Source organism: Cetorhinus maximus, chromosome 13 (assembly GCF_964194155.1).
Source record: "Cetorhinus maximus chromosome 13, sCetMax3.hap1.1, whole genome shotgun sequence".
NCBI lineage: Eukaryota > Metazoa > Chordata > Chondrichthyes > Lamniformes > Cetorhinidae > Cetorhinus > Cetorhinus maximus.
In genome coordinates, this window is record NC_135891.1 from 52909568 (window position 1) to 52924323 (window position 14756).

General features: G+C 47.1%; 1 protein-coding gene across 6 annotated transcripts in view; it reads left to right on the forward strand.

Annotated features, from left to right (window-relative positions):
- The window catches only part of znfx1 (zinc finger, NFX1-type containing 1), a 56202-nt gene that overhangs the window by 23668 nt on the left and 17778 nt on the right, over positions 1-14756 (forward strand). For all 6 annotated transcript variants that reach the window (XM_078555381.1, XM_078555378.1, XM_078555379.1 and 3 more), the window contains 3 exons: positions 13162-13310; positions 13394-13537; positions 14131-14251. In XM_078555381.1, the coding sequence (XP_078411507.1) occupies positions 13162-13310; positions 13394-13537; positions 14131-14251 (414 nt within the window). The remainder of the gene's footprint in view (positions 1-13161; positions 13311-13393; positions 13538-14130; positions 14252-14756) is intronic.

Here is a 14756-nt window from a genome sequence, read left to right on the forward strand (position 1 = left end):
CATTCAAAACCTGCCTGCAACAGCGCTGATCCGGGTGATCGGTGATGCTAGTGTTGGCCCACACTGCTGGAGGGGCTGCTCACCATGGCTGCCTCGCGTGTTGAGCTGGGCTGCTCACCGTGGCTGCCACGCTACTCTGGCTGGACAGCATTGTGTGCTGCAAGTCTCAGGCAAGGCTGCACTCTAAAATAGAGACCAGCAGGGTGGAAATGAGAGAAACGTGAGGGTGAAAGGAGTTTGGTGGGGCTGGGGGGAGGAGATGGCAGAAACATGAGGGCGAAAGAGGTTTTGTAGGGTTTGTTTGAGGCGGGGGGGTGGGAGGAATGAAGGAAGAAACGTGAGGGAAGTTTGGTAGGGTTGGGGAGGCATGATGACAGAGACATGAGGATGAAGGGGGTTTGGGAGGGTTGGAGGGGGGAGATGGCAGAGAAATGAGGGTGCAAGGGGTTTGGTAGGGTTGAAGAGGAGGTAGCAGAGATGTGAGGGGGTTTGGGAGGGTTGGGCAGGGGGAAGTGATGGCAAGCAGAGGGAAGATTTGGGGTGGGGAAGCGGGAGCCCGGCATGGAACAGCAGAACGCAGACATATAAGGGGGTGGATGGGATTCAATTTGCATGAAGCAAAGGGGATGCATGTAGACTCTAGAGTACGAAATTGTGGGGGTGGCTGGGTTAGTGTGGCACAAGAGGGAATGGTTGCACAGAGACTTCTGGAGTGGCGGGGGAAGGGAAACAGTCTTGAGGTCATTCACTGAAGAGCCAGAGAGCTGAGTGAAAGATAGCTATAGTCCCTGGACTGATGCCAAGGGGTCGGGTGAGAGATTATAGGCAGTCCTGTGGCTTTGTGGACCTCATAGTCAGGGTGAGAGATTAAAGGCAGTCCTGAGGCTCTGTGGGGCATGCTGCAGGGCTATGCATGGTACGCACATCCTGTTGCCCCCCATAGGGAGGGACAAGGCCTGTGCTCAATGGAGATCAGGCACAGCTTGGTGTACAGGATGTGGTCATAGTCTCCCACTCGGTAGTGATGGGGATGTCTGACTCGGTACTGGACTGCAGATGAGATGGTCATGGTCAGGGGAGGCACATGCAGCCTGTAAATGGGGAAAATATAATAAAGGGGGGTACTCAAAATTCTCCTTGGGGTGGGTGGTGGAGGGGTGGGGGTGGGGAAGCCTCTGTATGCCACAATGCACACAGACTCGAGATGGGGAGGGGTGAAGTCCACATGGGGCATGGGGCCATCAACAGTGGTGGGTTCGAGGGGGAGGGCAGGAATGTCCATCACAATTGCTCCATAGCTCCAGGGTTACTTGGGGAGGCTGGAGAATCTCTGGAGGGAGTTCTACCTGCACATTGTGAGGTTTGAGGAAGGTCAGGGGGTAGTGGGGGGGACTTGAACTCTGAAAGGGGGAGGGTCAAAGCTGGTCTCAAAGTAGAAATGCAGTACCACCATCTTGAGACCCCACAGTTTAAAATTGAAACTAGAAAATAGTTTGCACAGGATGGGGCTGAGGCAGTGTGGGAGGAGCCTATGGCTAGACTCAGGGGCCCTAACAAGGCCTATCACTGCTTAGAGTAACAACATGGAAATGAAGCTGGAGCTAATAGAACTCAGGAAGAGTTTATTGAGTAGGTGCAACTGAAGCCATTGACATTTGGAATGCTTTAACGTAAGACTGCAGGACTCATTGGGTTCACAATGAAGTTGATCAATTCGAGCATTAACAGAGAGGAATCTGAGAAAAGAAGATGCAGCCAAACATGAAGGGAGCACAGCTGCTGGATATCTGCAAGATGATCAATGAAAGCCTCCAAGGTGCTTTCTCCATTTAGCATGGCTAATGGGCCAAAGGGCATCCAGTCATTCCAAAAGTGCAGGTTAGGCATAATCAGTGTACCAGAGCAGACATAGGAGTGCATTGGGTAAGACTGAACATATCCTGGATGCACTCAGGCCTCTTCCAGCTTCCTTGGGGTTAAGATGTAAAGTAGCTGGGGTGGCATATTGGCTACCTAGATCTGTGAGGTGATCTGGAGATGAGCAAGAGACAGTGCTGTGCACATCTTTGCTTGTCAAGAGATGTGGTGGCTCATATCTGCCACCTTCTGCGAGAGGAGTTAACGCTGCATGGACTGGGAGAACATCCCCTGCCAGTGCCCCTGAAGGTCACCGCTGCACTCAGTTTGTTTGCCAGTGGGTCATTCCAGGGATCCACAGGGGCCGTATGTGGCATCTCTTGGCCCTCAACGCATAAATGTATCAAGGAGGTGATGGGTGCCCTCTACAGTAAGGCTCATCATTATGTAAAGTTCACACTGGATGAAGCTGGCCTGACTACTAGATTCCTGGGTTCACGGCAATCTGTGTCGTCCCTAGAGTACAGGGTGCGATGGGTTGCACACATCTCGCTTTAAGAGGTCCACTCCATGGCAGCAGCCCCTGATGTTCATTAACAGGAAAGGGTTCCATTCCCTGAATATTCAGCTGGTGTGTGACCATCAGAAGCACATCATGCACATTTACTCTGTGAGGTATTCTGTGAGCTCCCAAGACTCCACAGCATCCTGAGTTACTTCCAGGTGCCTCAGATATTTGAAGGTCTGCAGCGATTACAGGGCTGGCTGTTTGGGGCTAAGGGGTACCCACTAAAAGATGAGTCAAGACACCTGTGCATCTCTTCAAAGTACCTCAGAGGAGAGATACAATGCGGCGCAAAGTTTAACAAGATCCAACACCGAGCAGACCATTGGCATCTTGAAGATGCGATTCCAATGCTTGGACTGCTCAGGGTGGGGGCTCTGCAGCACTCTCTACAGAGAGTATCCCACATAATCGTCGTGTGTTGCGCCTTGCACAACATTGCACTTCAAAGGGGAGATCACTTGCCAGAGGGAGACATGGAAGAGGCTGGACACTCCTTGGACGATGAAGAACTGGAAGGGCAGGAACCTGAAGAGGGCCATGATGGGGGAGCTTCTACGTGAGGATGTGATAGAAGCTGCAAGATGTGAAAGACGTGCCTGTGACACACTCATAGCCACAAGTTTCCAAGAGGAGTAAAGTGCAGGATAGCTCATTTCTCCTGTCCCTTAGTGATGTGCCAGTATTCTGAAAGACCTTTACAACCACTCACATCGAGAGCAAGGTCAGCATTGGGCCTTAAACCTCCAACCCTCAGGTTTTACCAGGCCCTAATCTTTGGAAAGGTCAGCAGCCAAAGCTGTAGGTAGCTGCTCTGGGAAGTGAAAGGCAACACAGCAGCACAAACCCTGCGTTAACTGGACTTGATGCAGACATGGCCTCCTGAATGAGACACTTTGTGCTGCCACAGAGAAGCGCACATGGCTGGAGACACCATCATGGCTGCAGGTCTTGTGCTTTGGCACAAACAATGAAGACAGCTATTTGATGATGAGACAACATGAGTGGTAACCCTGCAATGCAACTGAGCATGCATACTACCATGGTGTCTTTTAATGAATATCACTTCCTAACGCCACTTGCAGTCACTTTCACTTTCATCTCCCTGGCATTATGGAGTGAGTAACTAATAGTCAGCTAGACATCACATGAATGTAAGGATCACAAAGGGAGTCAATCGCTGAGTGGGAGTTTGGCTCACCTTCGCAATAAGAGGCCACATTGATGCATATGCATGACGCATTCAAACGATGAGACCATTGTCATGAACAGTAAATGTATTTACAAAGGTGCTTGTTATATACAGTGAGTGAACACTCGTGACCTAAAAGTGATATCAAGGTTTCTTAATTTTTCTAACCCTACTGCCACGTCTTGGTGGATCCTCGACATCCGCAGCAGAGGTGAAGGCAGCCTACTGACTGCTATGCCCTGTTATCTTTGATGACTTTGGTGGGTGTCCTCTGGAGGGCCCCGGCATGCTTTATATCTCCTGCTGTGGGGCAGATGCATCCTCCTCGGCCTGTGCAGCTGGAGGTGATGGAGTCATAGGCAGAGGGGATTGGGATCAGCTGAACTCTCGTGGAGTCACCTGAGGGGATGGTCCTAGGGTGTCCAGCTGATTGTCCACCTCCCTGTGGGTGCCCAAGGGCACCTGCCTGACTTCCTTGAGGAGAAGGGACACCCGTAGAGGGGTTGAGGTGCTCAGCCCCCCTCGCACCACACCACTGATGGATCCCACCTATGTCTATAGCGATGGAGTGCAAGTCTGAGTGAAAATGCAGTAAATCTGTTGGACTAAGGTCTCCAAGGCGGCTGCCACCCCCAAAGAACTCACATATCAGACAGAGCCTGGGTGGACTCCTCCATCCTTCGCTCTTGTCTGTTGACTGCCTCTCGCAACTCTGCTTCATGCTTCGCCGCCAGCCTTTGCATCTCCAGCATGTTAGCGATGGCCGTTTCCAGAGTTTCATCATCTGACTCGGACTCAGTGGGTGCTTGTTCTCCAGCAGTCCTCCGAGTGCCGGGAACCTGGGCTGTCGCTGCCTCCAACTGCTGTGGAGATGTGTCAGTGAGGTGTTCTCCAGAATGTGACCATGAGCCTAATCCAGAACTATGATACACTGAGGTGTGTGTCTCTGTGCTGGTGGAGAGTGCAGGTGAATGTTGTTATGGGTCTTCTTCAGATGGCTCCTCATCATCCTCCTCTGAGGTGGCATGGGAGCTGGGACTTATGTCGCCTGTGCTGCTCTGTCTGGACCTGATGCTGTTTGTAAGAGAGAGAAGATAGATTTAGTTAATGAACAGGCTGAATGCAACATTGCGTGTCACTCACTGAGAATGTCAGGATGTGATCATCTCATGGAGGGCTCATCCATACTGCCTTGCTGGGAGAGGCCGATATCTCCTTCACCACAGGAATGATTTCTGTTCACCCCTGCCAACTCAGTGGCATTCTCCTCGAATTTGGAGAGCTCTTGAATGTTGGCCGTACCTCCTCCAGTCTGGGATCTCTCCTTTTTGTTGTGAGCAAGCTTGGCCTGCATGAAGACAAATGGATGGGATTTGATGAGAAGGGATGGAGCAGAGTCGGGGAAGCATGCATGCCCGCTGTGTGTGCTGAGCCCCACCTCTGTACCCCCGCCCCCACACACACACACCCCCACCACCTCCCCCCACCCTTCTATTAAGGGCTGAAGGTGCTGTTTGTGCAGGATGATAGACGAGATGCTGGTGAATAGGCTTTCAATGCTTATATCTCCCCTACTAATATTGTGGGAGACCCCTGAGCTGTGTGATGCTTTGAGTGCAGAATGCCATGTTGAAAGTGTGAGGTTGACTTACCCTGGTGATCAGGATTAGATAGATCATTTGTCCTCTTCCTGCACTGGATGGCATTTCTCTGTAGAGCTGACCTCCTTCACGACCGCCTCCCAGGCCAACAAGGTGAGGTTGGTGGACCTCCTGGATCTATTCCTGGAAAAAGAACCTCCCAGTGCTGGTGGGAACCTCGAATTAAAGCTTCCAGGGAGCCATGGCACACTCTTCTTGTTCCTTGGGGCCATCCCTGGAACTTCTGGCCACATAGCTGGGCTGCAGAGAGTGATGTGTGTGTTTGGGTGGCGTTTAAATATGACACCAGGAACTTCGACCCCATGAGGTGACGGTGGGCTAACAAATCAGTGCCCCTCCACCACATGATTTAGCAAGCAGCTCGCCTCTGTATAATTAATGAGGTTTCAAGCAGAAGATCGGGCCACTCATCCTGTTTCAAGCAGAAACTTGCTACTAATCCTGCACACCACCATACCTAGTCTCCGAGGTGGAAAATTTGCCCGTAGCCTATAATGAGCATTGAGACATCTTGAAGACATGTAAACCTTTTTAATAAATTCAAGTTCTTTCTTTGACCATTCACCCAGAGAAACTTTTCTTGCCTGATTTTATGTCCTCCCTAAAGGTAATAACTTATTCTTAAGTAAGGTTCCATGGGTACGAGCATCATCCAGTAACTAGTTCAGTGACCAATTACCTTCTCTACACCTAGACAGTGTGTGCTGTCAGCCTATTTCCCCTTTTGAGGGGGTAAATCTCTGGAACGCACTCCCAACTCTATGTCAGCGGTACTAATTTATCAAATATTTTCCACACCTTGCTATAATAATTTATGATTACATAGAGATACTTGGATTCCTGTAATCCTGACTCTTTCTGTCAAGAATGTATATAATTTAGGGTAATTTATAATGGGGTGTCCTTATCTACAAATCCTTTTAAATTATAAGCACATTATTTGAGTTTCTGATAAGATTCTAGTATTTAGAAAATCCAGTAATCGTCAAGGGAATTATTTATGGGAAGAATTTCCCCCCCATCGGTGGGGGGAAGTGCAGTAGTGGGCACGTGCAGGCGCGCCTCCGATCGGTGTCCCCAATTGGGGGGGAGCCGCCATTTTACGTGGGCGGGCCAATTAAGTCCCACCCGGCGTGACGTCCGCCAGGAAGCACGATGTGCTCCCTGTGCGGGTGGTGGGGGGAGGATTCCTTCAGCCGGGAGTGCGCTCTTTCGCGCCTGCACATGAAAGAGCGCGTTCATCTCCCTGAGGCTAAGTGCTGCCTCAGGGAGATCGGTGCCAAATGTAAAAATGATCAAGGTACAAAAATAAAATTTCCCTGACATGTCCCCTCATGTGACACTGTCACATGAGTTGGGACATGTCCATCACTTTTAATCAAACTTTTATTAAATTTTTGAAAACCCTCATGAAATCTCATCCCGCCCATGGATTTTCTGAAGCCCGCCAGGGCTCCCGGCCTGCCCGCCAACCTTAAGGTTGGATAGGTCCATGAATTACTTGAATTAGTTTTTAAATGGCCTCAATAGGCCGTTGACAGGTCGGCAGGCGCACAGCTGATTCGGCTGCGTCCCCGCCGACCTGAAAATTGAAATGATGCGGGGTGACATCGGGAGCTCCACCCGATCTCATCCCGCATCATTTTACGTGTCGGGGAGCGGGCCCCAATATCCTGACCTATGTAAATATAACTTTCCCAGTAAAAATACTCTGCAAATTACTTAGTTTCATAGGGTTGCCAACTCTGGCTTGTATTCCTGGACTTTTGATGACGTGGAATTTGCCACTGTTTGCAAATGTTATTGCATTTATCTTAGTTGTGCGTCGAAATACACCTAGCCCTTAACAAAGTATTTGACTTTTTGTTCTATAGTGCAATGAATAACATAATGTATGAATCAAATACACAAAATAATAGATGAAGAATATGTAATGTATAAATGAAAACTACTTCTATGACGTTTCTACAGTCTCGACTGAAATGGGAAACAATAAATAAATACCATTGCTTCAACATAATCATCGATATAAGTAACATAACTAAAATTTTGCCACAATTTTATGACTTTTTACAATATACAGCAAGTTATAAAATAATAAAACCATAATGAAGCCTTTTTTAATTCACTGATCTCCTTCATCTCCACTACTGAAGCCCAGCTCGAGGGGGATAAGGCTGAGCCCTCAGGGGGAAGCACCAAGGCTTCACAACCCTCAGAACAAAACAAATTATACAACAGAACATGACACAGGCTGACAGGGACTCTCCCTCAGCCAGTTGTATCTCTCTCTCTCTCTCTCTCCCCTTCACCCACCCCCCACCCATTATATGCTCTCTCTCGCTCTCTTTTCCTCTCTCTCTCTCTCTCTCCCCTTCACCCCCCCCACCCATTATATACTCTCTCTCTCTTTTTCTCTCTCTTCCCCCCCACCACACACAGCAACACCTAAGTTTATGCATTTCTCCCCAGTTTTTGGGGGGAATTTTACAGGCCCATATGAGGCGGGTAGGGTGAGCTGGTAAAATCTTGGGGCACCCTGGTGGATTGGCTCCCCTACCCCCCCAGCATGAGAGAATTTTACTGATGGCGGGAAGGGCTTTGGACAGGCTTCCCACCACAAGGAGGTGGGAATCCAATTTCAATATGCAAAGGCGCTATTAAGGGCCATTTTACCAAACCGGGTGGGGAGGCTGCCAGCTGAATGCAGTCATCCTGTCAGCGGCAGCTTGGGAAGAAAGAGATTTTAAATCAAGTAGGGGGCTACAGGCAGGGAATGCAGTGGCCCTAGCGATTTACTCAGAGGGGTTTCCCTTCCATCACTTCAAATGTTATTAAAATATAAGTGGTATTGGGCCTTGTGATTGCTGCAGGGCCCCTGCACACTTCAGTAGTGGCCACCACTCCTGGTAGTGCTGCTGAGCTGCTGGCCCTTTGATTGATCCAGCAGCTCTCGGGGTTGGGTGGCCATCCTGCATAGGACATCAACCCTGGTGGCAGCTTATTAATGAGCTGCTGCTGGTAAAATGGAGGAGGGAAGTCCCGCTGGCCAGCTGTGCGTATTGCTGCAATGCATTTCCAGCTGCTGTCGGGACCCCAACTCAATTATTAACATTCTGTCCTATGTTTTTCTCTCTCTCTTCTGTCCCTCTCTGTCCCTCTCCCCACCCCTGTTCTGCTTTATGGACTTGCAGAGTTTCCAGGCAATTTTTGTTGACTTCGATGCCATCATCCTCACTAACCGGCAATGAAGTAGTGACTCTGAATAAGCAGTCGGGGGGGGGGGGGAGGTGCAGGTGGTAGAGTGCAGCAGAGCATAGACAATGTAGTTTGCTTGCAAGCGACCACAGCAGGGTACTGCACAGACATAAACCTGGACCACTTCTCCTGAGTCAATAGCAATAGCACTCGGGAGACAAATCTCCCATTCTGGTACACTCCTGTCCAAAGCAGGAGCCTTGGGAACTCCCATTTCATCTTTATTCTACTGTGATACTCTTCACTTTTGCATGCATCACCTTTTCTGCAGTGGGACTTGGAGGTTGCCAGTAATTATCCAGTTTTCTGTCTCGTATTTCGAGATGTTCCATGATTTTCCCTTGCCATATAGATTGAGGCATAACAAAAACAACTTGCATTGATCTAGCATCTTTAACAAAGTGAAATGACCCATGACACTCCACAGGAGCGTTACCAAACAAAATTTGACGTCAAACTACACAGGGAGGCATTAGGACTGAGGTAGGCTTAAAGGAGGAGAGAGTTAGAGAAGCAGAAAGGTTTAAGGAGGGCTGACCAGAGCTTAGGGTCCAAACAACTGAAGGCACAGATGCCAATACCGCACTGAAAAAAATCAGGGATTCACAAGAGACAAGAATTGATTAAGTGCAGACATCTTGGAGTGTTCGGACTGGAGAAGGTTAAAGAGATAGGGAGGAGGGAGGGCATGGAGGGATTTGAAAACAAGGATGAGGATTTTAAAATTAAGGCATTGCCAGACCAGGAGCCAATAGTGAGCAGACAGGTGTGGATGAATGGGACGGTGCAAGTTAGGATATGGGTGGCAGAGTTTGTGATGAGTTCAAGTTTATAGAGGGTATAAGAAGGGAAACTGGACAGGAATGTGTTGAAATTGTCAAGTCTAGTTGGTAACAAAGGCATGTATGGGAACTTTGGATGAGCTGATGTAGGTAAGGATTCGGGCAATGTTACACCAGTGGAAGTAGGTGGTCTTGGTGATGACACAAATATGCAGCCAGAATTTCATTTTGGGGCCAAGTATGACACAAAGTTCCAAAAGGTCTGCACAGCCTCAGACAGTGACCAGGGGGGTGGGATAGAATCGGTGGATAGGTAATGCAGCATTTGGCAATGCCTTCCGGCATTTAATTTTTAAAAATTCTGCTCATTCAGAATTGGATGTGTGACAAAGAGCATGACAAATCAGAGATAGTGGAGATGGTGGCGAGATAGGGCTGGGTATCGTCAGCATGTACGTGGAACCTGATACTGTTTTCAGTTGATGTCGCGAAGAGGCAGCATGTGGAGAAGAAATAGAAGGGGTCAGAGTTAGGTCTTTGGGGAACTCCAGAGGAAGGGAAGCCAATGCAGGTGATTCTCAGGTTGTGACTGGATTAAAAAAGGGATGTAACTAGTTGAAAAAGTCTCACCCAGCTAGATGATGGAGGAGAGGCATTAGAGGCAGATGAAAGGCTCCAGACGAGTGAAGAAATATAGGCAGGGTAGTCTACCACAGTCATAGCCACACAGGCTGTCATTTCTGACAAAGGCCATTTCAGTGCTGTTTATATTGATGTGATACTTTTAAGTTGAAGTGAGGTTACAAAAGTTTTTAAAATCCACCTTGTAGCCAGAGTTAAGAGCAGAGTTGTGGATTGAAGCCGAACCAGTTAGGCTGATCTGTACAACATTACCTGTCTTGATATCAGACAGCAGGAATCCAACAAGATTGTGTTGAGATGACATGTTTCATTCTGAAAACAGGAAGGAATTGTTCCTAGAAATCTTTACTTGGGGGCAGTGACTGATTTTATTTGGCAGCTCTACTGACCAACTGCTGCAAGGACAAGTCAACCCTCAACTTTCTGTCATCAACTGATAAGAAAAGATGGCTTAGTGCACTAGTAAGAACAGTATGGTGTATTTAATATTCTTTCTGTTTTAGGAGGGATTGAAATTAAGCTAAAGAAGTGTGAGATTCCCTTTCAGGGGTTGTGCCTTCAGTTGCTGACTGTAAAATAAAGCAACTTAACGATTTATACCTGGCCTCATCTGAATAAGGTGTTAATCAGTCCACCTTCCTGAAGGTTGTAGAAGTATAACTAAGCTTTATGATTTACAGTTTGTGTGACAAGGGGGTCTCATTTTTATATCCCCAGCTCAGGCTGCCATTTAACCTGATATAATACAGTTTTGATAAATTCCAGATTGTGAAGAACCTGCTCTACCCCAAAAATTTGACATAATTTTAGCATTTAATGCACTCAAAAATGATCAGCGATCATTTGACATCAAATGTTCTAATTTGGAATGAGTTTCATCACAGATCAGTAGTGTTCTGCCATCTTTGACATCAAATGCGATCAAATGGCAAAAGACACTCAAAGGCATTGAATGTGCTCAAAGTTATCCAATGCACTCAAAAATATCAAATGCGCTCTGTATTGAAAATGCAAGGAAATTAATTACTTAAATAATATCTGAATTTATTCCGTTTTTTTCATTTAGACCAAAAAAATCTTTCCACCATACAGTACATGCTTAAGAGCACCAGATCCCCATTCGTTCTTAATTCAATTTAATTTTAGGGTCTATACTTTCCACCCACCCACCCGCTAAGTCTCAGAGTCTAAACTCTCTTCACACCCCCACCCAGTTTCAGGGTCTAAACCCTCTTTTCCTCCTGCCCCCAGTCTCACACTATAAACTTTCCCTCCATCTCCCCCGCACAGCCCCACTCCTCCCAGCCCCCCAGATTCAGGGTCTAAGCTCTTCCCAACCAAGTCTCAGCATCTAAACTCTCCCCGCCTAGTGTCAGGATTGGAACTCTTCCCCTCTCCTATTCCTGGGGTCTAAAATCTTTGCCCCCACCCCCAAACCCCGCCAACATATCAGGGTCTAAACTCTCTCTCTCTCTCTCTCTCTTTCTCTCTCTTTCTCTCCCCCTCCAGTCTCAGGGTCTAAATTCTCCCCCTACCCCCAATCTCGGTCTAAATTCTCCCTCCCCCAAAAGTCTCAGGGTCCAAACTCTTTCTCCCCACCACCCTTGCAGTCTCAGGGTCTAAGCCCTCCAATCTCAGGGACTAAATTCTCCCCCGACCCCCAATCTGAAGGTCTAAGTTCTCCCTCCCCCAAAAGTCTCAGGGTCCAAACTCTTTCTCCCCAACACTCTTGCAGTCTCAGTGTCTAAGCTCTCTCTCCCCACTCTCTCCCTCCAGTCTCCAAACTCTCTCCCCCATCTCTCTGTCTCCAGACTCCAAACTCTCTCTCTCCCCCCCTCCCAGTTTCCAAACTCTCTTCTCCACCCCCCCCACCCCCCGCCACCCCTCTCACCTCACTCCAGTCTCCAAACTCTCTCTTCCCTAAATGGCTAAATGATTGCTTATGATGTCAAATGAGTGCAATTGAACACTGTTGAACACAAATGACTTGCAAAAGTGGGCTTTGTTGCTGAACCCAAGTGAATATCTGGATTAGACCTAAGATTCGTGATATCTGCCCTTATTAATTTTGAAAATAGTGACAGGAAAACTAAACACAGTATGATAACAAACTTAAATTTAATGAAGTGATAACACAGAGTGAAGAAATATAGGGAAGAATTTTCGGGTCGGCAAGCAGGGGCAGGGCCTGCTCGCCAATGCGTAAAATGACGCACGTGGTGCCGGGCGTGCGTTCCGAAGTCACCGCACGTCATTTAGATTGTCAGTTTGGCAGGCGCACAGCTGACTCGGCTGCACGTCCGCCGAACTGTCAAAGGCCTATTAAGGCCATTAAGAAAGTAATTAAAGTTGTTAAGAATGCTGCCTGTCCAACCTTAAGGTTGGCGGACAGGTGAAGAGCCCAGGCGGCCTTCGCATTTTTCATAAAACCTCATTCACAGGCGGGATGAGGTTTCATGAAGGGTTTATTAATTAAAATAAAAATTTTTGAAAAATTAATGGACATGTCCCAGCTCATATGACAGTTTCACATGAGGGGACATGTCCTTAAATTTTCTTTTTTGTTACCCTTTCTGCAATGTTTCATAACTGAAAATAATCTCTCTGAGCCATCTCTGTGCCTCAGGGAGATTTCTGCGCTCTTTCGTGAAAGAATGCAGCACTTCCGGGCGCGTGTCATACCAATTAAGGCCCGCCCACGTAAAATAGCGCCGAGGCCCCAATTGGGGGCGCCGATTGGGTTTATGCCTGCAGGGGGAAATAAGCTTGGATTTTGCTCCATTATCCAGCACACAAAACAATGAGAAGCAAAATTTGGTAATGTGGTTTGCTGCCTCATTTCTACTTCAACATTAATTTCCCTCCCTTCATCTTCTAAGGCCTCGGCACAGGTGAAGACCCAAAAATTGCCAGTTCCTTCTTAATCCTGGGGACTTTAAAAGGTCCCATTCTTCAGGTAATGCACTGGCAGTTCCACGGCATCACTGTCAGAATTTCCTGGTGGGCTGTGGTAGGCACTTGCCCCTTGCTAGCAGAGGTCCGACTGAAAGCCTGGCCTGCATGATGAAGGAGCCCCAACCCCAAAAAGTGCATCAGGGTGGTGGATGGAAGTCTCACCCTGACTCTCCTCTGAGAGGAAGAGGAGAGTCCAGGTCATATAACTTCATTACAAAGTTAACATGTGTGTGTCTTTTTCTTGTTCAGGAATCTATGGATTTTTGCACACCGGCCTGGTCAGGGTGGGTGGAAGGAGTAACAGTGAACTACTGAAAAGATTCACCCTGAAGGAACTGAGGAACAGCAGAGATTTCAGAAGAAAACTTCCCCAACACTTGCGAAGCGCCTATTTTGAAGTAAGATTGGATTATGATGCTGAAATCCCATGATCTGGAATTAGCAAAACTCACTGAATCATTATAATTTGTAATTAATGTAGGTGACCAATCAGATGAGGGAATCAGAGCAGAAGATTCGTGCAGCAGCACAGCACTTGGAGTGCACAACACAAGGGGTTCTTCATGAGCAGTATTTAGAGAAATACATCTCTGCAATGCATTGGAACAGCTTGCAGAATGGACTGGTATGGCAACACATGATATCTCTAACCCCCACCACCCCACCATCATTTTCTCCCTTCTCATACCTCTTTTGAATACATTGATGAAGTATGGTTCCAAATGCCAGCAGTTCTTTTGTGTCTTGAACAATTGTACATTCTTCAGATGAGCCTAGGATTTTAATATTGGCAGGTTGTTTAATCAGAGCTATCACAGTTAAACCAGATACACTTCTCATTTGATGTCTAAGTATGCTTCTTCTAGCAGAGATCACTGGTTGGCATCGGGAGCAGACATACTGAGTTATGGTTCCCTCTCTATCTTACGGACTGGATACCTTATTTTTGTAATTATTTCAGATCTGCATTGGGGAGCCTGTGCGCTAATTGATGGACTTTACTGTTGCAGTTAAAAGTTGAAGTGTGATTGATTGTACTTTACCTGCTGTTATGAATACCCAGGGTGTGTTAACACAATTGAAACCTGACACAACTAATTGTCTTAAATATTTGTTTGAGGGTTTATGACGCATGCTGTGTCAGTTTTGGTGTTCAGGCATGAAGTTGGTGTTGGAGAACATCTAACCATTTTACTGAATATTTTAATGCTTTTGTAGGCATTTGGTGGTTTTGGCTTACTTGGAGGAAGGCATTCATTAATCTTGGAATGGCTCGGTCTTGGTTTCATGAGTGTGGCTGCAATTCTTGGAGCAGATCCCCAGAACATGGAAAATACAGGTAAAGGCTCCCAATATCATATTCAGAATTTCTTTTTCATTATTTAATGGATTGTTACTAAACCACAAATAATATCGCCCTCCATTACTTCCATTGCCAGTTTTCTCTTTGATAGTACTACTAACCACTTAACATAATCCCCTTAATTTGGAAAGGCAGAAAAATCTGGATTGCAAGCTTACTGTCATCTTTGCCACCATTAATTGGCTGTCAGAATGCGTCATTCATTGGGGTGAATTACTCTGTGTACATTCTTGCTGCTACCCCGTAATTGGATGTTCTTTCCGATGAGATTTTCAAGAAAATCTCAAATCCCTATAATAAAAACCTCAAATTTCCATCTCAGTCTCAAAATCTAGATTGGTTAATGATAAGGGTGGAGCATCCGGTTGCCCTATAGTGTTATGGCTAAAATCTCCACAGAATTTGATCTTCCTGTCATCGCAGCACCCAGAGAGGTGGCTTTCCTTGGTGGGAAGTCTAAGTCTACCTCTGATCAGAAAGA